The 25,808-nt window shown below is 34.9% G+C and overlaps 1 protein-coding gene across 2 annotated transcripts in view; it reads right to left on the minus strand.

Annotated features, from left to right (window-relative positions):
* Positions 1–25,808, minus strand: part of DACH2 (dachshund family transcription factor 2) — a gene marked incomplete at its 5' end in the record, with an annotated part of 684,702 nt that overhangs the window by 425,670 nt on the left and 233,224 nt on the right. For both annotated transcript variants that reach the window (XM_081223202.1, XM_081223203.1), the window contains one exon: positions 4,387–4,499. In XM_081223202.1, coding sequence (XP_081079328.1) covers positions 4,387–4,499 — 113 coding nt within the window. The remainder of the gene's footprint in view (positions 1–4,386; positions 4,500–25,808) is intronic.

Raw genomic sequence — 25,808 nt, forward strand, 5'->3', positions numbered from 1 at the left:
GGAACCTATTGCAGAACGGGCATAGAGACATAGACATAGAGAACAGATATATGGACACAGGAGGGGAAGGGGAGAGAGGGATGAACTGGGAGATTAGGATTGACATATATACACTACTATGAGTAAAATAGATAGCTAGTGGGAACACTCTATAAAGCCCAGGAAGCTCAGCTCGGTGCTCTGTCACTACCTAGATGGGTGAGATGGCAGGGGTGTGGGAGGGAGGTCCAAGAAAGAGGGGATATAGGTATACATATAGTTGATTCACTTCATTGTACAGCAGAAACTAACACAACATTGTATAGCAATTATACTCCAATTTAAAAAAAAGAAACATATGTTAAATGAAAATCATGAATTCATATACATTTTTATCTATAGACAGGTATTAATTGATGATAGATACATACATATATACATACATACTATATTTCTTGGTCTGTAGTTACATAGATATAATCTCTAAATGGATATCAGACAATATTGTCAAGAATAGCACCTGTGGGGTCCTATCTTAGTGAAAATAGAATTATCATCAGTAATTAGTATGTTGATTATACTTATAGAAATTAATTTTTTGAAGTAATTTTTAGATACCTAAGTACATTTAAGTTTCCCAAGTATTTTAATGACCCTACACCAATGCACACACACACACACACGCACACATTTTTATTTATACTTTTCACTTGCTAAATGAGATACGTTTATTAATACCAGAGACTTTAGCATAGCCACTCTCTGAATTATCTCAAGATCTGAATTAGTGGGGTTTGAATGAATCAGTTTCCATTATATAGAGGAAATATAACGAAGAGGAAAATAAACATCTTTGAAATGGAAAAATGATACACATCAAAAAAAGGAAATAAAATCACATAAAGTAGAAAATTTGAAATACTTTTATGCTAAGCAGTTAAAAGAATATGGCATACCTGATATTATTCTGCATTTTTAAGAATTTACATGTCAAGCTATATGAATAAATAGAGAACTCCTCTCACATCTAAGCATGATGACTTAACCATTTCTCAACCTTTTTACTTGCACTTTTTTGCTTGCAACTGTTGGGGGGGAAATAACAATTTAAAGGCAAAAATAATATACAAAACACCACTATATTTAAAAAGAGATGTCATGATCATTGTATTTTGTTACCCTTAGACCCCATTTTCAAGTTGCATATGCAAAGAAATAATATAAACAAATGGAGAACAAGTTTCATTTACTTAGGCAAACTCAGCAGGGTTCAAAGAGGCTTCTCCAGACATATGACATTGAAACAGAAGATAACAGCAGACTCTTATCAATAATTAATTTGACAGTTGTATGTAAAATTATACAGAGCTGTAAAATATTATCTCTTTCTTTACAAAAAAAATGTTGAGACATAAGGACCTGAAACAGGAAAATACTGTAAAGCATTTTAACAATCATTTGGGAAAAAAAGGATAATTCTCAACCCATAACAGATCATTAAAAATATCAACTGAATTCTTCAAAAGTATATTTAATAAAATTAATGAAAGTTAAGTTTTTAATGGATAGTAAGTGTAATGCCAAATATGAAACTTACTGATAGCTAAATTGAGAATTGATTCTATCTCAATTATCTTTGCTAATGGAGAAGTGAAGAAGCGTGTCTAATACAAAATAATGCATAATCCCAGAATTATTTCTACTTGGCTTACAGAGCATTTTTCTTCTTATATGACTGTAATTGAGTAGGATATCCTTGAGCATGTGAAATAAATTAATGTATTCTAAGAAGAGAAATTACTATAGAGCTGTGCAGATTCCTCTTCCTTCCCGTTTAATGATTTTTCTACTGTCTGCCATTTAGACTGAAGTATTCATGTCTTTCCCTACTCAATCCTTTATCTGTCTCTACCATCTCATTCTAGGCACAAGCAAAGGGTTATGAATTGAGGAGTCTTTTTTTGTTCCAATAATTCTCGTTGTGGTAAATCCAAGGTGTAAGACGGAAGGCCAAGGCTCTAATCCAAGGAAGGAGGCTCCGTTATTTTGTAGGAATTGAAGCATACATGCCAAGTAAATTAGGAGGGGATGAAAACCTCAAACTGGATTTTAACATTTACTATAAGACATCATTATGATGAGGAAAAAGTATGGGCCCTGGACTTTAAAAGACCTGGGTCTGAAACCCAGTTCTGCCACTCAGTTGCTTTGTAACCTCAAGCAATTAATTTAAACTCACTGAGCCATACATTGTTTACTTGAAAAATGAAGACAATATTCATAAGGTTACTATAAGATTAAATAAAGTTTATATAAAACACTTAGCACCCATGTCTGGTACATAATAGAAACTTAATATATATTACAGGTTTTTCTCAACAGATAAGGTACCGAAGTTTACTCAAGAGTACATTAGCCTCAAACCAATTATAAAATCTTTTTTTTTCTTCCATCTACACAGGATACATCTTTCATCAGGACAGAGACCTGATTATTAACATGGTACTGATTCTAGGCTCTGTCAATGTATTTTAGAAGTCAATAAATAGATTATCATTTATTGAGCACCAAGGTAATATATTTCAGGCACTGTTATGCCCTCTATATTCATTTATATGCACAGGGCTGCTTTCTTCTTGTATCAGAATTTGTTTATAAATATTTAAAGTCTAAAAAATCATTATTTAATCCCCAAAGCCTGAGTCTCTTCCTAAATTCTCTATCTTAGCTAATGACATAATCATCCCATTTATAACCTAGGCTAGACATGAATCATCCTCGATTTCATCCTCTCGCTCTCTATTTTGATCAGTTATCAAGTGTGATTAATTCTAATTATGAAGCAACTATGAATCTCTTTTCTACTCTATTGAATTCTCCTCAATTCAGGTCCTCAGTATTTCTCCCTTCATTGCTACTTACCTTCAACAGCAATTGTTTTTAAAGTATTTACTCAGTTACTTATCAGTGGTTCCTTTTACCTACAGCAGCATTTGTTTTATTATTTGAACAAAATCCTATATGAAATAGAACATGTAAAATTCTGAGGCAGAAGTGGGGAACCTAGAAGTACTTCTCCAATCCCATGTCAGCCAGTAAGGAAAGTCCTTGAAAGATCCTTTGGAAAACCATTGGTCTATAGGGAAAATCCTAAACTGTTAAACAAGATAGCTTCACAAGCTGGTTTTTCCCACTCTTTCTAACTCTAACTGTATCACCTGTAAGTCTCCCATCTTAAATCTCTGCTCCAGTCTCTTCCACTTAATTGCTATTCCCCCTAGCATACCAGGCCCTTTCTCATCAGTGTATATCTGTCTACAGAGGATGTTTTTCCTCTGATTCTCCATCTGTCCAACACTCAGCCTATAAGACATAACTCAAATCTCTATGAGCATTACTCAACTTAACAAATTGACTTAGTTGCTCCCATTCTGTGATATTATAGCAACTTGTATGTACTTGTATTATAGTCTCTATCATACTTTAATGAAATTGAAATTATTAGTTTACATGACCTTCTCCCTAATTCTACTGTGACAAGGACTACTGCTCATATAATTTTGCATTACCTAGGACCTAATACTCAAAACGCTTTAGGTTTTTTTTTAGTTTTATGTATTATTGAAGATACAAAGATCATATTGCCATTAAATACATTTTCTACCACACAGTAGCTTTAATGATTTTTAAAGATTCAGTTAGAGAAATAGCAAGCTTATTTTTTTAATTCTTTTTTTTTAATTGAGGTATAGTTGCAAGCTTATTTTTGAGTGTTTTATGTGCTTTTATGTTCTTTGTTTCAGAGATTCAAAAATGCAAATTTATGAGACTGGTATTTTTAGGGGAGTACTGTTTATCACAGTGTTCGATGAAAAACACTGAATCATTATTTAAGACAATTACTACTTGCACTTTCTTCTTTTCTAATCATAAGGTACTACCAGGGATGATGCATATTATTTCTACATTTTATCCTAGAGAAGTAACATGGAAAAGATACACAGATGCCCAGAACTTTTGGAAACAAAAGGAATACTATTGAGACATATCAACAAGCAGGTATACTACATCCCATAGGAGGCTTTGAGAAAATGCTAGTTTGGCTAGTCTCCCCCACCCCCCGCCATCTCTGCCCACAGCACACAAAAACATACATACATACACACAGTAAGGCCTTGAAAGAGATTTCTTACAAGGAAATGACAATTAATTTTTAAGTCATGTCCATTTGATTTGAGTCACTGGAATAACAAAATGTTTTCATGAATACTCAAAAAAATTCAATAATGTAACCTCTAGTAGAGCTTGAAAAGCCCTGAAGGACAAGGCAGTTAGATCAATATTAGTTCATTTCAAATGCTGGGCAGTATGAAGAGACAAGGCTGATCATCGGGTGGATTTTATTACCTGTCGGAGTGATAAGTCCTGGTGATAAGAGGCCTGGGACTGAATGGGGCAGAAGGCGAGCATTGTCTTGCAACACTCCCAAAGAACGCTTAGGAGGCCTTCCAGGCCTTGAACTGTTGAAAAACAGACAAAGATCAGGTTAAAATATGCTCTTTGGAAATACCATCACTTGCTACATTTGCCTAAATCTTGTTTACTTGCCAAGAATGATAGAATTTTATATTAAAGACTATTTTCATTGATTACTAAAGCACCAGTACTTTATACTAAACTTCCAAAATAATTATGGCAAGCATTAAAACCATAAGAGATCAATTTCTAGTTTAGATTCTATTTACAAGCCAGCACTTTGCAATACAGCTTACCTGTTGTGAGAAACCCAAAGTTACCCCCGCTCTTAAAGGTACACTTGATCCCTGGTATTAATACATGCAACTGAGATCTGAGATAGGGGCTCACAGAATTAGGATCGTATAGAATGTGAAGTGATTAAGTCTCTGCTCAGCATGCCAGAGGTGAGGGGTAAAAAGCTGACATGTAGAATAAGACCTGATATTTACTAACATTTCCACAGCTGCTGGGAGCCCACAAGGAACAAAGAACCCCTGCCCTCAGGTTTTTTTCATACCTATTATTTAAACCAGGCTGTATAACCAGCAGTACACTCTCCTGGAGTGGCTGTACTAAGGAAACCTGCCACCTTTGCAATCTAGGTTGTTTTGTCTCACAGATTAATTGGTATTTTTAACTGATGAGTTGATACTAAACTTAACACATTAACCTAACCTATTCTATTTGCACATTCTTCACCCAGGTGTGAACAGTTTGCAGTTGCAAATGTTAATCCATAAAATAATGAAATAGAAAGTCAGTATCAGGCTTCCATCTTGTACCCTAATACAGTCAGTGTACTGAATATATCATTTAGAAGCTGTCACCACATGAACAGACTTATGTCACTGAACATTAGGATCAAGTCATTCTCAAGTCATGCAGTATATTTCAAATATTACTTTCTTAACGTTACTTAAAATACTGCTGTTGCTTCTTAGTAGAAATTCAGTTTACAAAGCTGAATAAGAGGGATTTTGACAAAATACTGCAAAATACTATATTGAATAACCCAAGCTGCAAAAATTTATAAGGTTCAGATAGGGAACATTTCCAAAACTGACTTTTTGTTCACAAAGAAATTTAAGTTAAACCTCACTCTATCAACTTTGCAGTAGCAAAGTGCTCCATCAATGTAAGACAAACTCTGCTTTTAAATGAAGACAACTTCTAGCAACCTTACACAGAGGTACTATTACCCCGTTCATTTTTCATACACTGTGCTGATGTTATTTTCTTTCATTGTACATCAGTATTGTATATCAATCTAGCATGAAAGCTTCTTTTTTTCTCATTTAATGTTTCAATTTTATAAACTGAATCTCCTCTCCCTCTTTCTACTCAAGTTTGGGCTATAATTTATTTTCTTTAATTCAGCATTGTTATCCTGTTTGTCCTTGCCCTGTTTTATGGCTTCCTAACTCTTTGAAGGAATAGTGATAAGAAAAATATCCAGTTTACTTCAAATACCCTAGAGGATCCCAAGGTCACTGAACAATATTCATCAGGTTATGTGCAGTCATTAGAAAAAGGCACTTTTTGTTGAATAATCGTCACCAAGTCTGTACTTTCCAAGTGATTCTTTGTATCTTTCTATTTGTCAGAATTCAAGCCTACTACCTTTATTAAAGACCACCTGATAACTCTGTACTTTTCCAGCATAAAAATTTCAGTGCTGTCTTTATGCTCATAATCAATTTCAGACAGGCTGTCTCCAGAAGAAAGCAGCCTGATGCTCACTCTACTTCCCTGAGACAGTTGTTGACAGTATACTTTGGAAGCTATAAGTTTTAAATAGTTCTGTTCTAAATTTATTGGTCAATCTCACAATTTGATGTAGCTCTTTTCCAGTAAGCTGACTCTGGCTTGGGGGGCACTAGATTACAGGCCTCTTAGTCTGATGGTTCTACCTTAAATTCCAAGATTTGAAAAATTCGGTCAAATTTCCCACCATCAGATTACGTATTGGGGAATTCATGGCTAATGTCACAAATGGCTCGGTAGTATTTACTACAAATGCTATAAGCCAAGAGGATCATATTCTCCATCCTAACATTATTTTCAGTTTATAATTTTATGATGTTGATATGATTAATTGTGAGCCTCCACAACTAAAATGTAAGGTCATGAAGGCAGCACATATGTCTGTTTTTGTTTGTCACTGTACCCTGAGCAATTCTCATGGTGTCTAGCACACAGTAGGGGCTGGTAAATGGTTAAATAAAATCAGTTAATAAGTAATGATAGGACACATTATTTTGCCATGGCTACAGTTTCCAAATATTCCTTAGATTGCTCTATTATTGACCAAATAAATTGAAAGCCATCATTTAATCATCAGGTAATCACTTTTAAACTTTGGACTTTACAGCAATTATAAGAGCTTCAAAATATGATCCAGTCCAATCTGACTATTTACAAGGTTAAAGAAGGGTAGATGATAGATACTGTCTTACGTCTGAAAGTTCCTACAAACTTCAAGACCTATTCAAGGGCTAAAGGTTTCAGCAGTTATTCATGTGTAATGACAGTTTCACTTATTCAATCATCCAATAAACAAACATGCACTAAGTGCCCATTCAGTGTGTATCTGGCATTGAAACTAGGTATCAGGGTTACAAGGTTAAAAAGTTAGCTTGACAAGGGCAAGGGTTTTGGTCTGTTTGTTCATTGATATATTGTGAGAACCTAGAACAGCTTCTGCCTTTGAAGAGCTTAAGGTCTAGTGATAGAGATGCGTGTTTGACCTGCTATTTAAAATTTATGATTAACTCTTTAGTGAGTATGGTTGTGTGATGTATCCTTCCACACTTGTTTAAACTTATCAGAGAGAAAAATCATATTCAGATGTCTTTGTTTATACTCTTGGAAAGAAGACTTGGACCCCTAGGGTAAACTAATTAGAATAAAATTTGTGAAGGTGCTTTATAATCAATAGAGCTCCATACTAATACAAGATAGATTTATTCTTACTTTTAGACCAAATAACCCTCAGTAGTAAGACATTCCTAGCAATAAAGTTCTTGCATTTCTTTTCAAAGAACACAAGCCTGACAACATGACGAAAGACTATGGAGGACTCTGTAGAAAGTTGGGAAATATTCTTGATAGATGATCTTACCACACTTCTTATCTTTAAGAGCTTTATTAGCATTAGGCAGATATTTACATATTAATCAAGACAAATAAACATGTGGTGATTTAACTAGAAAACTGTTATTTGGGTGACAGTTTAATCAGCATAGGTTGAAAGGTTCATCATTGCAGCATCCTGTTTCTGTTAAAATATTGATTGTGTTACTGATTTCAGTAATGCTTTATTTTACAGGGCACCAATAACCATGTAATTACTCTTTAAATGAATGATAATTGCTTGTTGGCAATTATTTGTTTTCAGTTTAATTACAAGGTTATTTGTACTCTGTAAAATAAAACAGGCCCTTTTTAAAGTTCCCACTCAAATGGCTCAGTGGATATATCACCCATGAGCACCATAAACAAAACTTTATGGTACAAGGCAAACAACCCGCCAAAATAGCAAAACTCTTATTTAAAACTCAGCTAAATCTTTGAGATCATCAGCTTTATAAAATCAACATTAGGTGTAACATTTATAGGTGGTTTGGAAGGAAATTATATCAAAGAATCATGATTTTCTCTGGGTCCAGTTCATCCTATAACATAATTTATCCTGATATGTATTTTACCCTTCACTCTGTAAACTTCTTCAGGAGAAATGAAATAGTAACTCAGCTTCCTGAAATTAAAGAAAAAAAATTGAAATATGTATCAACAGTATTTTTTTTTCTGCAGTTAAAGTGGATTACCATCAGAGCATTACCTCAAAGTTTATAAACTCTGTAGAGTTGACGGGTCCCTAAGAAAGAAATTCAGTAGGTCTTCTGGTGTCAACAAGATATGCCACAGTCTGTGAAATATCTATTCCAAGTTGTAATAAAGTAGCTGATACTTTGTTCATTAAGATTATGAAATTTCACTGTTGGAGTTATTTTTATCTTGTATCATCAGCCATTTGTATATGAATCAAGGAGTAAACAATTGAGTAATTTTATTTCAAAGAAAATATCTTATTAATAAATTAATTAGTGATGTCATGAGACTTCAAGATATTTAATGTAAACCATATATGGTCAGCACATGATTTAGCGAGGAACCACAAGTCATGTTATCCTCTTCAATGAAAGTTTGGCTTACTACTCTTTAAAGAAACACTCATAACATTCTTGGACAAACTGAGGATACAGTGGCAGTTAACTGTGATATTAGCAGCAACTTATAAAGATCGCTGCAATTGGATTCCTGAAGTGGGAGCTGCGAGCCATGACCTGGGATTCACTTTTCAGAGCCATCACTGATATTTAAAATCCCTTGGGATAGTCCCTGAATGTGTCGTTTTTTCAATTACATTAGAAACCAAGAAAACCAAGAATGCCATTAGCTTTGAAGGTGTTGTTTACCTGACTGTGAGAATGCTGCTCTGACTTTTCAATATGCTTGTTAAATTGAATAAGAATCTTTCTATCAGAACAATAAGACTTTTAATTGCATTGTGGATAATAATAATCTCTTAGGCCTGACATTTATTACAACATTTCAAGGATGCCAATGGCAGTTAAACTCTACCTGACCTTTCAGTGTTTATGAAGAGAAACAAACTCTGACCTCACAGCAACTTAAATCCATCTTCCCTCAGTGTTAGCAAACTGATCACTTGTCTAACTATTGCACTGGATTGTATTCTCAACCAGATCAAAGGCAGCAGCAACCAATTCAGCACCCGGGAAAAAGTCATCCATGCAAAATGGGCAATTAACATTAATCATATATGAAATTGTTCAAGCTGATAACTGGAACCTGGTCACTATGGTAACTCTCATAAAATGGTGCTTATGTTAAACTGGGCGTCAATCAGCTCTTGGTTTATGGGAGCTTAAAGTGTGGCTCATCATGTTTCTAGGAGTTATCAACACAAGGAACAAAAAAACACACCAGAGGCAAGGTCATTTATATTCCATTACCATTTACTCCCTTTTTCAGTTCTTATAGGCATATCCAAATCTTAAATTTGAATACATTAAAAGCATCAATACCAGCATTCCATTAGAGTTAGGGAAGCTAAGGAAATTATCTTTAACATAAGGGTGTTCAGGGGATGAGGGAAAATCTTCCTTGTTAGGGTCATGTATTACAGTACCAAGGATCATGTAGAATAATTCATGTTTAGCATTAATCTTATGATTGTAATAAATTGGATAATTTATAGTTATTATTTTAAATGGTGATATTTAATTCCTTTTCTAATGCTGAATTTCTATTTTTCCTCCAATAAAAAAGAAATCTGATGTAATAGACAATTTAAGGGTTGACTACTCACTTCTTAGAAAGTATAAATGTGAAGCTATTTTATACTTCATTTACTTAACTCTGCTCCCTATTTAAATTAAATGTGCTCTAAGCCTGGTGTTAGCACCTTTAAACAAGTTTAGTTTTTGTCATAAATTGACTGAATTCTAATAAACGTCTTAGTATAATTAACAAAGATTGTATAACAGAAATGCTGGCATATGACGAATTCTTAGTAGCCTCTTTTCGTTCTGCTTATGTAATTCCGATTAACATCGATAGAATCATTGCACCGTAGTAAATCTTAGAGTGAATCAAATTAAATAACCATTTCCCTAAAGACGCAGACGTAGAGAGTGGACTTAAGGACACGGGGAGGGGGAAGGGTAAGCTGGGACGAAGTGAGAGAGTGGCATTGACATATATACACTACCAAATGTAAAATAGATAGCTAGTAGGAAGCAGCCGCATAGCACACGGAGATCAGCTAGGTGCTTTGTGACCACCTAGAAAGGTGGGATAGGGAGGGTGGGAAGGAGACGCCAGCGGGAGGGGATATGGGGATATATGTATACGTATGGCTGATTCACTTTGTTGTACAGCAGCAACTAACACAACAATGTAAAGCAATTATACTCCAATAAAGATGTTAAAAATAATAATAAAATAAAAGGCTTAAAAAAGAACCATTTCCCTTTCTAAAGTGTATCATATCACTGTCAGACACAATGTTTTTAAAATACAGGCATCCTTGAATTCAAAGAATGTGTCACTGCTCAAAAATTTGATATTAAGAGAATGTTAAGAAGTTAACATTCACATTTGGATACATTCCACTGGCATCTCAAATTCAAAATATGCCTCCCCAAATCCCACTCCCCACACCTTCCTTCTCTTGTCTTGTCAGCAATATAGGCATGCTTTTCGTTGCCAAAACTATAAACTTGAGGGTAATTTTTATTCTCCCTCCACCTCTCCCTTCATTTTCAGTCTCCAATATTTTTGTTCCATTGTAATATATGTTGCAAATTTCCATCTCTATCCATTCCTATCTCTAACACCCTACTTCAGGCCCTCGTCACTTCATGCCCAGGTTATGTTCAACAAGTTGTTTCATTGTTCCAATACATTCTACATAAACTGTGATCTGAATTTTGGTGAAACATCCTTTCATTATGTCATCTTTTGCTCTAGAACCCTCAATACTTCCTGAGTGCATACAAAATAAATTCTAAATGCCTTGGTCTAGCAATCTGCCTCAATATATCTTTCTTCCCTTTTCTCTAATTACTTCTTAAATGAATGTTCTTCTCCAGCTGGATGAGTAGATTCACTATCTGCTAAGCATAGTATTTGACACCAGAACCCTTCCACTGTGAAATATCTTCAAGGTATTAGGGTTCCTGGGGAAAAATTTTGTTAAGCTCCACTGTCTTGGGAAGGTTTCAGTATAACCTGCTGTAAACGGTGCTGTTTTTCTGAAAGGCCACTGCCTTTTACTTTGTGTCATCATACAGGATCTCTTTAATGATTATCACAAAGGGAACTCAGTACCAGCATTAAGGGAGTGTGTTACAACTAGCCAAAATATTATTTTTCATGTCTGGCAAAGGAAGTCCCATTGGTAATTGTCAGTCTGTGCATAATCCCATGATGATCTCAAGAGTTAACATTTCATGTTTGAATGTCAATCAGAAATCTAAGGAGTATGGTGTTAATATCACAACTCTGGAGGGCTTAGGAAGTTGAGTAAGATTTTTAGGAAGCTGATCACTATTAACCTGACTGCACTAGTCTCTATGGTTAGGAATACAGCCTGGAAGCACATATTTAATTGATAAATACAGAAGCCAGTTTCCTTGCTGATTTAAAATATTTTTAAAAGTTTGCTCTACGTGGATAAATATTAGCAACCCATATTAAAATAAAACTACTTTAAACAATCTTAGATATTCAGTGTAATGCAGTGGAAAGCACTAGGACTTAAACCTGAGTTCTAATCTCAGTTGTGGGAGGCAGAATTCCAAAATTCTCCTCCATCCCAAGATTTCCAACCCTAACTGCTAAAACTGTGAATGTAATGAGATATTAAGTTATATTACATGGCAAAGGTGATTTTCTACATGTGATTAAGGTAACAAATCACATGACTGAGCTAATTGAAAAGGAGATTATCTAGGTGGATCTAATCTAATTATATGAACCCTTTAAAAACAGAAAATTAGAGAACACACCATTGCTGGTATGAAAATGTACAGCGTTATATGTCAAGGAATGCAGGTAGCTTCTAGAAGCCAAGAGCAACCCTGGGCTGACAGTCAGCAAGAAAACAGGTACACAAGTTTTACAGTTGAAATGAACTAGCTTGTGTCAACGTCAATGAGCTTGTGAGCAGATTCTACTGCAGAGCTTGCAGATAACAGCCCACCCTGACCAACACCTAGATTTCAGCCTTGTAAGACTGTGAACAGAGTCAAGCCCCTCCAGATTTCTGACAGATAGAATTGTGAGCAGTAAATGGTTGTTATTTTAAGTTGCTAAATTTGAGGCAATTTTTTGCACAGCAACAGAAAACTAGTATACCAGTTTTGCCATTATTGAGCTGTTTGACCTCAGGCAAATTACATGACTATTCTAAATATGTTATCTCATTTTACGATTAGAGATGTAAACTAAATAATCTATTAATCTGATCATTACAATCATGCTACATTTCTGGTCAAAAGCAGATAATTCATTAACTTCTAAGTATACATAGTTTTCCACTTTCTCATATGTCTATTTTAGCTCATATTTTAAGTAAAGCTGCTGGATTGGTCCTATGGAAAATTACCCCCAAAAAGGGCAAAATATGTGCATAATACTATAGCATTATCCTCAGCTTAGAGTTGTGTGTAGATAATTAATCAATATATGTGAACACCAGTTTGAAAAGCTAAAAGTGCTATACAACTTAAAAGGAAGAAAATTCTGACACATACTGTAACATGGATGAACCTTGAGGACACTATACTAAGTGAAATAAGACAGTCACAAAAAGACAAATGTTATAAGATTGCAATTATATGAGGTATCTAGAGTAATTAGACTCATGGAAACAGAAAGTAGAAATGTGTTTGCCAGTAGCTGGGAGGAGGGGGGGAAATGCGAGTTGTTCTTCAATGGGCATAGAGTTTCAGTTTTGCAAGATCAAAAAGTTTTGGAGATCTGTTGCATAACAATGTGATTACAGTTAATATTACTGAACTATACACTTAAAATGGTATAGAGGGTAAGTTATATATTACATGTATTTTACCAAAATTCTTTTAAAATAAATAAATAAAATGCTTAAGATGATACATTTTATGTTATATGTATTTTACCACAATTTTTAAATATAAATTCAACAGTAATATTACTATGCTTGCAGTTATTAATTGAGTTAAATTTCCACTGAAATAATTTTGAAGGCCAAAATAAGTCTAGCCAGAGAGATATATCCTGCAGTTTACATGTTAGAAAAGTAGTTGTCTCATCTGAATGATAGTACTGAAAGAATTTCCAACTCTCCCAACCATCTCCTACTACATACTTAATTTACGTCCCAATACGTCCTTACTTGTAAGGCAAAATTCAAGAGCTCAGCCTTTACACTTTAATTTCACAACTCTAATTTTTCCTTAAGGTAACTGTAATACATGTAATACATGTTTATATACAGATCTCTTTCTCATTTTCCTTCCCCATTCCTTACTTTGATAGGAAAACAGTTTTTTTAGGTATTCCTCCCCCTAAAAGCCTTTGTCCCCCACCTCTTTCCTGCTTCTAAATAATAAAGAAAATTTTCATCAAAGACAGAATAGCTCATAGCAGTTGACTAGAAAATAGAGAACTAAATTCTAATTTTTCTTTGCTGCTGACTGTGGCATAGTCATGGATAAGTTGCTAAACTTTTGTAAATAGGCATGAAGATCTTCAAGGTGGCCATGGCAGTGGACATGCATTATAATGTTCCCTGCCCACCCTCCCTTTCATTTTGAAGTCAGGTAAATTTGGGTAGATTCAAATATCACAAGTAAATCCTGACACAGTGCGGCCTGGATGCACATTAACACACTTTTCTAAAAGTCATTTTTCTTCCTAAATCATTGTTCCCATGAGGCAGCAAAATTCAATAGCCCAGCAAGCGACTATGAACCCAGAAACTGAAGTTATCTGTGCCATTGATCCAGTTCGTGACCCTGAGAAACTCAACTTCTCTATGCTTCAGTTTTATCATCTGCTAAATGGGTATCAAAATGATTTGATTCAAGGAATTATGAAGAATTGGAAAGGGAAACTCCCCTCTCTAAAATCCTCCACAATAAAATAATATGCAAGAAGGGAAAAGAAATAGATTATGTGTGAGCATCTTTGAGCAGAATTTTCCAATTTAAACAGATTCTCACTTTATACAGTAGTGGTGTGGTGCAGCATACAATTACTTTGATAATGTTTTTATAGGGGTATACTTGAAGCTGTTATTTTGTTTTTCAATTAGCTGTTCTAAGTCAAAAATACTATCACTTTCAGTATGGAATTCTCAAAATAACCTTTTACTTCACTGTCTTCAAGCAAACAAACTTAACAAATCCAACTGCTGGCAAAGATTATTTTCCTATTTCCTTCTAGGTTCCCCTCACCCAGTGTGAATAAACTCTTCCTGTAAAAGAGAACCTTTTCCAAAAAACATGGTTACTTTCCCCCATACCTATAACTTACATCTCTTCTTTAACTATAGGAAAATAAAATCAATGCAATTTGCATATTTTAATGTTCCCTCATAAGTACATTTGACTCTCACTAGAATGTTTTACCACTTTCTGAAGCAAAATGGAATTTAATAGCACCCATGGCTAATGTGGGTCTCCATTTCAGATGAGATTTCTTGATAATACTGATGACAATTTGATCCTATAGCTCCTACTAGCAACAAAACAATGTTGCAAAAAGGGCAATGTGATACAAGTCCTTAAGACTGACTTCTAACTAATGTGAGATAAACTTGAAATCAAACTTCACCAGCTTATCCATATGTTAGATTTAGATTCAAAGCCTATATAGGCCTCTAAGAGTAGGATATGTTGTTGTGGGCTCCTTCCTGATGGCTAAACCCACAGCACAGTTCAAGGTTAGAAAAATGCCTGACACAGCTCAAAATAGAAAACCATAATTTTACTGTGAGAAAATGAATATATACACACTTATGTTCACTGTTTAACACTTGAATTCACAAAATTTATCCCAAAATATAGGGAGGGAAATGGAGTAAAAAAACATTAGAAACTTTTTCAAAGTTTACAAGAGGGAACTGTATTTATAAATAAGAAATGAGTATTTATTTATTATTAAAAATGTATTTATTCTGTGTGGTTTTGCTTTTGTTTTTTGATTCATGCCATTATCTAGACCATTACTCTTATATTAATATTATTATAAATATTGTACTAGAAAATACTTTTTGTGACAGAATCTCAGAGTGTATGTATTCATTGTCTTTGGACTTTCTCTTTCTGGGGGTTGTTTTCTTCTTTGAGAGAATGCTATTTTCTGGCACAGCAGGCTAAACAATAACAAATATGCTGTTAAATAACACTCGCCTCAAGGCAGGAGGATTAGATAGAAATAAACTTTTATAACCTAAAATTAGAAGTATTTCAAAAAGAAGTGTTTTATCACTGATATTTTTTTCCAAGATAAATTCAACTAACATGCTTCTATTACATAATTATTAAATATAATTTAAAGCCTGCTCTAAGCAGCAAAAACCTATTGATTGCTTCTCCTTTTTGGGAAAAAAATAACATTTATCAAGGTCAAAACCACAGAAGATTTAAAATTCTTAAAGACTCTTGGCAAGTTAACCCCATTAGTGGGGTGTACTGAGAGCAATGTAACATCCACCTTACAAAAGAGCTGATGATGACCCTCACTCTAATGCTCCTTCTATGTTCGGAACAGCAAAGCATTTCCTTGCATTTCATGTGTACAACACTTTCATCCTTTCAGGCATTGTATGAATGTAAATTAAATTCATCTCAGCACCATGGTAAAGTTAGCAGCTTGTCCCACTCTGCCTGTTGTAAAAAAAAATAAAAAGATGTAACTAGAATATAGCTACTTGTCTTAACTCTAAATTTCTTATTGATAGGGACTATATAGCTTATTGAATATGTAGTTCTTGATTGTACCTAACAAAATTCTTGGTACAAAGTAAACATCATCTAGGAGAGAAGGAAGGAAGGAAGGAAAGGATGGAGGGAGGGAAAGAGAATTATTTTTCATGTTTTATCAGGATTCTTTGTACTATGCTATGGAAGTGCTTTTGTTAGATTGCTTTGGAGCTTTGGAGGCAGAAGTAAGAGCCAAATATATTTGGCTCCTGAACTCTCCCAGAACTGGCTTAAAATAAAAAAATATTAACAGGTGGCAGGTTTACAATTAGTGCAACAGGAGAGAATCACACCGAATATTTTTTGCAATCTAAACTTTTGAAAGAAAACTTTTTTGAAAATTGGCAGGATATAAAAATCGAAAAGTATTTTCCTTTAGTTTCCTATTTAAATGAAAGGATTTGTTCTACTTCTAATGCACTTGGTTAGAAAAGCCATCCACAAGCTTAGTTTGAAAACTGGGGAAGCAAAGTCAGTGAGGTAACACAGTTTCTATTTAATTCTCAATTTACATTAAGCCACAGGAAAATTAATCATTCCAAATAAACTTCAAAGTAACAGTGAGGAAGGAAGGGGTTTTGCATTTTCCTAAACCCTTGCTGAGAGGCTATTGTATCCTTTATCTTCCTGTCTTCCAGAAAGTTAGTGGTTGTATTTAACTTAAACTCTTCATTTACCCTTCAGATATAACATATCTTGAGATGCTTTTCAATGACTATAAGCCGTTAAAGAGTACAAACTCTATGACAGCTTCCTTTAAATTCTTGCGTTTAGAGGATCATTTCACAAACCCATCTTCACAACTGCACACATTATAATTTACACGTTAACTACAACAGGGTTTCACCTTAGGCCTGTTGCCAAGAATAATCATTTTAAATCTTTTTATCCTTTCGTGAAAGGATAATTATAAATGTGAAAGTAGCAGCAAAGGAAAGGTGTTAAGAAAGCACTTAGAATAATCCCCTCCATTTGAATACAGGAAGGCTGATGAAGAAGAGAAGGAAAGGGAGGCAAACCAATTCTTTGGGTGAGATGTAACATGTCAAGTGCAAGGCATGAAGCATTAAACTGAAGGTGTGATAGATCTGTCTAAACGTCCCGAACAAAATCAGCCTGCCTTTGTGCTGGAAGGACAGGAAAACTCACAAACATTCCTCATTGGAATTTACTGGTAAAAAGCCAGCAACAAAATATACATGCAAAAGGTTACTCACTGCTTGTACTTCCCATGAGTTGGGGATGTCCAACAATTTAGCAACTATGTTTTCCCTGAAGATAAATAGTACGCTCATTTAATTTGCCTTTTGTTACAACCTGAATGCATATAGTTTAATCTTAGTCTCTTCCTCCACACTACAGGTGTTTCCCTTTAGCTAATTAAACATTAACATTGTGCAACTGTCAGTGCTCTAAAATTGGTGGTTAATCACCTCTGACTAAGAGTACTACAGAAAGTCTAAGTAAGTTGTGTTCCAGATAAATTGCAATGAATACAAGATGTTTCCGTCCTCTGAAACATTACACTGGAAGTTCATAGTTTATTTTTCAAGATTTCTACTTTAAATGGCATTGTTTTTTTACAACTTCATTCCTTGAAGGAGTGAATGGTAGTGTGGGATATGAATAAAGGATGTTCTTAGAGGAAGTATGTCATATTATTTAGGACCTCACGTCAAAGTCAAAGACATGAGGGTTTTGCTCAAATATTGCTACTTGTAGTGTTGGGAAATTCCTTTTGTTTTGTTTTGTTTTTAATCAAGAAATGTCCTGATTAATGTTAAGGTTTACATCCTCCTATGAGCAAGCATCTATTACTACTCAAGGTAATATTTTTAATATATGGAGAAATAGTAATCCATTACCAAAGTGATGGATATTGGGTTTGAGACAGTCTGGGACCTGGGACCCTTTGCTGCAGTACTGCAATACTTGCACCAAGGCACACATCTCCTCCAACAACAAAATACAAAGAAACTATAAGGGACTAAACATAACTGTGTGCATGTCCAGTTGGGGCAAATTCTGGACAGAAAGATACAAAAGACTAAGAAACCCAACTGTCAGTTCTGAAGAGCCCAGGGCAAAAACTAGGCATTGGGAGCAAAAGCAGGGTACTGCGTATGCCCCCTGCACACACCACCACCTAAGGGGTGGGCACACCACCTAAGCCACCCCTCCAGCCTGACCCCTGGACACACCCTTACCCTCACCCCATATAAGGAACAAGCTCGCCCCCCCACTCAGGGAGCCATTGAGTGAGCAAGGGAACCTTTTACTTGTTCTTGCTCCCCCCTGCTGCAGCAGGAGCCTCAATAAAGCCTTGCCTGAATTTCTTATCTGACCTCAATTTCTATTGATTGGGGAAGGCCAAGAACCCTGGTCGGCATCAGGTTGAAAGAGAATACAGACAAAATCATGAAATTCAGAAGTTGAATGTATGTATCAGTGAGTGTATAAGTATATAAACTAAAACTCAGAACCCAAGTGAAAAAAAAGACCCTGAATCAGATCCCCAGTCTGTCATTTGGGCTCTGAAAGCAGTGATGTGTCAGAACCAATTTTTACCAGCTTTCGAGCACCAATTATATGCAGCAACTCCTAACTTCACATTGAGGATCTCATGTCGGTAGCTTGAAATAGGCCGTGCTGGGAGTATTTACACCACGGAAATCAGCCAGTACTACAAATCAGAGCTCCACTCCCACCCTAACCCGCAGCCAGTTGTTAAACATTTACCAGAACATAACTGTCTAAAAGGAAACCATGGTGGTCATATTTTCTAAATCAAATAATTCTTTGTTTGACCTTGCCATTTTCATATTTTATATAATTGAAGATAAAACTATTATATCTGCAATGAAAAATCATGAAGAAACACAGTGTAAAGTATCTGATTTTAGCAAAACTTAACTATGAGAAACATATCTATATACCAAAAGATATGGAAAGCTCTTTTCTTAAACATTTAGTAGTCCTGGAAATCAGCATATTTAGAAGCTTAAGAGTATTACAACAGAATTGGAACTGCCATTATAATCTCCACAATCTTGGGTGAGTTACCCCACCCCTTGGACGCCATTCCTCTATATTCGTAAGCTGAAGATGTCAGGTTAAATGACTTCTGTTCCTTCTATTTAATATTATAGGATCTTTGGGATAATACCAAAGCCTTCACTTGCCTCCATATGGGTCAATTTTTCCTGTCTTTTTATGGGGGGACAATAACAGTCAGCATGGCTTATGGAGAATTCAATAGCAACTCTCACCCTTCAGAGTCTTGAGGTTTTTTATTGGATCTTCCTACATTATCAAGAATTCTTCTTTTCTGTACATTAACTATCCACAAAGGTAAATGGGTAGCCAACTAATCCAACTGTATTCTGAGCAACAATGTCCTTACTTCCAGTTAAAATTAACTATTTCAAATCCAAAATTGTTTTTTGTAATCTGAGTAGGATATTTCAAAAGAAATAAGCTGCCTATGTACACATTGGTAGTTAATGTACAATGTTACTACATTAATTTTTTTAACATTAAATTTTTGATATGATGCAAACGTTTAAAATGGTGATGATTTTTTAAAACTCTCTAAGTATAATATATATCAGCAAAGAAACACAAAGCAAGTAAGTTATCAGCCTTTAACCAGAAACAAATATTTATAAGTAATATATAAATCAAAATTGACTAGATTTAGAGTGACAAAGACAAGAACGAATTGATTTAATATTTAAGACTTTGAGTTTATACACTTTTGAGAAAAATGCTATTCAACAGGCAGGCCAAACAGTATACATTCAAGTGCTAAACAGAAAATATTGGCATATGAATAAATTGGTTTAGGCCATCTCCATATTTAGTGATAATTCATGATAATTTATGGGAAGTCATAACTATAAAACAGGTATGATTCTTACCTAAATTAAAAATGCAACATTAAAAAAAATGTCTAAGTTGACTGCTAAGTAACTGCCAGTCTCCTAAACAGGGACAGTTCTAAGGAATTATTTACAATATGTATGTTCACATGGTGGAAAGTACAGATAATGTGATGTGCAGCAATTAAAAGCATTTCCAAAACATTTAATGTTAATACCATATCTATGCTAGCAACCTAGCTATCGATATTTCGGTAAATCATCTACCTGTAATGCAAACTATATTTGCAGTGTCACTGTTCAGCCGTATGCTAAAACTATGGTCACTCACTTTTATTTGCCTGTTTAATAAGAATGGATTTTGGTATTGAAGGAATAGTTTATCATAGTTCTAGCTTTTATAAGCATTGCACTTCTTTCATTTAAACTGTTCTTTAATTATAACAATAATTACAGCTGAAGTATAGAAATTTACACATCAAAATATGCCTTATAATATTATGTAGCCCCATGTGGTTATTGAGCACCTGAAACATGGTGAGTGCAAATTGAGATACTGTGTAACTAAAATACACACTGGATTTTGAAATCTTGGTACAAAAAATTAATAATGTAAAATATATCTTTAATATTTTTATATTATTACATGTTGCAGTGATATTATTTTGGATATATTGGGATTGATAAAATGTATTAAAATTAATTTTACCTATTTCTTTTTAGTTTTTAAATGTCGAAACTAGAAAACTTAAAATTACACATGGGGATCAAATTTGTGGCTCATCATATTTCTATTGGACAACACTGGTCTAGAATACATATAGTCGTCTGTAAATATTGGTGCATCAAATGATCTTTGTTTTTTAAACCTCATTTCATTGATATTAAAAAAAAAAGAGTCTGAAAAAGACAAGATGAAACCAAGAGAGATAAAGTTGTCACTTGGTGATTCAGCGGTAGAAAAGAAATATGCATAGTGGCTTATTCCAGAAAAAACTACAAGATTAAACATATTGATTGGAAGATGTTGAAGTTGGGAGTTAAGCACCCAATCACAGCTCTGAAGTTACTTTATTCATTCATTCCACTCAGCTTCATTGTGACATTTCTTATATCTTAGTCAGACGTGCTCATGTCTCTCCAATTTAAAATTTAATTAATGTTTTATTTCCCTAACTGTATTTCAAGTTCGTTGAGGATCCCTGCATCTTTATATTTACTTACATACATTATTGATGCTAAAAATTTGTTGGGGTATTAGTAGTCACTCAATATTTGTGAGTTTTAAAAATTGACACAGAAAGGAAAATTTCTAATTTAGGAACAACTACAAATCAAGAGCAGTCCTTACAAACAAATAAATTTTTAAAATGCACCTCCAGATACCTTTCTTCAGTTGCTACAGCCTTGCTCCATGTATGCAAAATGTCACGGCTACATCTTCCTGTAAGTTTGTTATACTATTTGCTCACCTGCAGCCATATGGATTTCACTGTCATTCAGAATTAGGCAGAGATAACATCCATGGTCATACTAGAGCAGGACTAACACCCTCTCCATTTAGGCCACACTAATGGGCTGAAAGCACCTTGTGGCCGTCTAAGTCAAAAGGCATGATATAGACCTCCAAGAATTATGACCAGAGTTTGACTTTGGAGCCTTGCTTTGGACAGATCATTTGTCAGGACAATCAAGATTGCTTCTGTCTTAGTCTCATTCTAAAGTCCAAGTGAAAAGGTCTCTAGGAACTGATGAAACTGTCCAGCTCATACCCTTCACCTATCTATCGCATTACTATTATAAAGGCTGTTAGTTGCAGCAGTTGTATGACAAAGAAACACAGATGTTTTATTTCCTTTAATATCATGTAGATCAGGTTTTGAGCCTATTGCCAGCTGTACCTAGGCAAGTGATTTGATACTAAGCAAGTCATTTAACCTCTATGTGTCTCTGATTCTTAATCTGCAAATTAGAAGTATTAACACCTACCTCTCAGAGTTATAGAAAAGACACACACACACACACACACACACATGAGCACACACACACATGAGCACACATGAGAGACAAAGTATGCCTGCAGAGTGGTGCCTGGTACATAGTCTTTAATAATTGTGCTTGACAATTTGACAGCTATTATTGGTAGTAGTCTTGTAATTAAGAACCTTAGAACTGTTAAATTGATGCAGTTTATTTAATTGGTATATCATTTTTCTTTCACTGTAGTATAGTACATAATGAGCATCATATTTTGCTTTTCTCAAATTTCTTATCCATATTGTCTGAGTAAATCTCCTTAGAATTCCATAAGCAGCCTAAAGTTTTAAACCACAGTGACAGAACAATGAAAAAAAATACTACTCATGGTTCATTTAGTGTTTATATTCACTTTTTTTCCTCTTTATCAAATTTAAGACAGGTTCAGGTATTTTTACTTGCCCAGTCCAGGAAACTGAGACAAAGAGGAAAATCATTTAAACTGGTTTTAGAGACGGTTGTATTGTGCTGGAAAACACTTGAATCCATCCATAGCTGCTCAGGTTTATAGTACCTGCACATAACTGGAAATGCTTAATTCAGGTCTCAGAATACTATGTTTGTTTTATTTGTTTCTTTGTTTTTATTTAAATAAAACATAAGGGCAAGAGAATTTACCATTATAAAAATAAAATTATGATATGGGTCGCGTTTTATTTAAAAAATATAGAAGATACTTAGACCTTTGAAGACTCATGTTGATATTGACCAGGGTTCTTGGTCTTCCCCAATCAATAGAAGTTGACCAGAGGCCAGACAAGAAATTCAGGCAAGGCTTTATTGGGGCCCCTGCTGGGGAGCAAGAACAAGTAACAGGTTCCCTTGCTCACTCACTGGCTCCCTGAGTGGGGGGGTGCGAGCTTGTTCCTTATATTGGGTGAGGGTAGGGGTGTGTCCAGGGGTCAGGCTGGAGGGGTGGCTTAGGTGGTGTGCCCACCCCTTAGGTGGTGGTGTGTGCAGGGGGCATGCGCAGTACCCTGCTTTTGCTCCCAATGCCCAGTTTTTGCCTTGGGCTCTTCAGAAGTGGCAGTTGGGTTTTTTAGTCTTTTGTATATTTCTGTCTAGAATTTGCCCCAACTGGGCATGCGCGCAGTTATTTTTAGACCCTATAGTTTCTTTGTATTTTGTTGCTCAAGGAGAGATTTGTCCAGGTGCAAGCATTGCAGCACTGCGGCAATGGGTCCCAGGTCCCAGGTCCCAAGTCCCTGCCTGCCGCGATGTATTCAATAGATATTTTACTGAAATGCAAATTATATGGCATTTAGTAAAACTCCCTCATCTTGCTGATTAATAAACTGAAACCTGAGAGAGGTGAGGTGATCAGTTAAAGATGACCTAACAAGTAAGCTACAGAGTCAAAGCCAGTATCTATTTCCATCACTTCTAGTATTCTTTCAACTGCACTATACTGTCATTTTTGGTTAAACGTCCTTAAACTTTGAGAGCATCCTTCTAACACTTACAAAGATAACATTTTCAAAATGTTTTTGCTGTTTTCATGGTCAAAATACATTCTCAAAATATTTCCATAGGGTGATGGGTGGGAAGGAGAGAGACTCTCTTTGTGAAAATAAAGGGTGGAAACATTTTGAAAATGCTATGAAAACATTTGGCTGCCTTAACAGCCTTAAAGAAAACATTTATTTTGGCCACAGTGACTAAAACATTTGCTTCCTTTGGAAATGCTTGCTGCCAAAATAAAGGTTTGTTTCTTTTTTCATATAGAAGCAAACATTGTTAAATGAAATATTTTGTATTATTGTATACATTATTTGAATATTGATTATGGCCACTTTTAGTGACATCATTGTGCATAGAGTTTGTTTTGTAAAGAAATTAGGGATCCTTGTATTTCAAAACAGATTTAACATCTGAAGTGGCAACTGTATTGCAACAAAATACCTACATGAGTAATGAGAAATTCAGTCATCCTGTTAAGAAGTTTGTCCGGTACAATGGTTATGTTCATGTAAGTAAAACATCTGGAGTACAAGGTATTGTGTACATCAAATAGCCAGAAGACAGACTGGCTGACTAAACTTTTTACATTTTAGGCTATAGTTGTATTTTCTTGTGGAATTATTCTGTATTCTAAGGATTTCTGTCTACTGAGTGCATAGTACATATTAAGAAACTCAATTTGCTTCTACTTGGAGTTTATTTCTGTATCTAGGCTGATTTTAACGTACTTTATGTTACCATTTTAGCTAATGGTCTTCAACTCCAATCCTCCAAATCAAGTCACATACAACTGTATTCATGAATCCATACACGCATCAATTGAAAGGACCTGCCTACATCTATAAGAGATGGGTTACAATTCACTACCTAAAAAAATCTACCAGTGTTAAGACTCTAATGATTACAGCAAACCATTGCTCACTTAATTTATAGTCTCACTGGGAAAGCAGTTCATCCTGAAGAAAATGGAAAAGGGAGACAATTTTTATCATAGAAAAGATTAACCTGGTGATTCTCAATCTGAGAAACATATCAGAATTACCTGTGAGGCTTTTAAAAATTACAGCTGCCTAGGCCTTACTCCAGACCTACTGAATTTCTTTTAAAGGTGAGTTTTAAGCCACAGGAAATCATTATATGACCTACCCAGCACATAGCCTCCTCAAACTCGGATAACTAAAAGGGAATGAAGTATCTGAGTTTGGTCTGATTCTACTAGAAATGAACAAACTTGACCTACGTCGATTGCTGGTAACCAGCATTACATTTCTTGGCGTTATTATTCAGATATAGTCAGACTATCTGACATTCTATTTTTGTTTCTGAGAGCCATCTCCTGTATTGCCTCCAGATTATGAGACCAGTGATGGTACATTGCTCTAAGATCCACAACTGCCCCCAGCACAGGGACCAGTAATGGAAGTTTACCCTTTTTTGTTCACTATTGCATTCTACAAAATTAGCCTGGGCTTGGTTTGTTTTTAGAATGAGACATACAATATTTTAAGGAGATGTCTGTACTTGTTATTTTTTCTACTTAGGAACAAAGAATACAAAACAACTTGTCTCCATTTTACAGTGCACGTAATGTGAGTGCTCTGAAAATTAAAACAAATGGAGAGGAAATAAATTGCAAAATGAATAAGAGAATACATGGATGCGCTCTGCAACTATGTCCAAATGGTAGCAGGCAAAAAGAGTTTAAGATTCCTTCTAAAGTATACTGTGACTTCCTGACTTTAATTACATAGCTTTTCCTTAAGTAAACATTAATGACAGAGCAAATATTCTTGTTGCCCAAAGAGGCTATTTTCTAGTAATTTTCTAGTCTATTTGTTTTAAAGCCTCATGCAAACCATACTAAGTAAACGTTCTAAATAATTATAAAGAATAGATTTAAAGAGACTTTCTAATTCTTTTAATCAGCAGAATTTTCTTCTTCTAACAATAAGACAATATTTTTCCAATCTTATAGCACAACAGTGAGCATTTAACATCTAGAAATATAATATACAAGGATACATTATTTCGGAAAAAATCAGTCAGAAATGTGATGGTGAAAGTAGTCTAGCCTAAAATGTGATTTATAAATTGAGGTCATCTGTAATCTTTATCACCCATACTGCCCAGTATTGTTATTTGCTCATGATGATTCAGGGTGCATTCTTCCATAAATATGTATCTAGAGTCATATTAAACTTAAAATGAGAACTGTGGAGTTTTTTTTTAATGCAGCTACTCTGGGAAGGATTAAAACCTGTATCATCAGTCGACTATTCATGAGCACCTACTAGGAGTAAGGTCCAATGTCAGATGATCTGAATGAGGGACAATAGAAAGTATAAGATGTGAATTTTGCTTTCAAGTACTTTAC

This window comes from Mesoplodon bidens (assembly GCF_964165515.1).
Source record: "Mesoplodon bidens genome assembly, chromosome: X".
NCBI lineage: Eukaryota > Metazoa > Chordata > Mammalia > Artiodactyla > Ziphiidae > Mesoplodon > Mesoplodon bidens.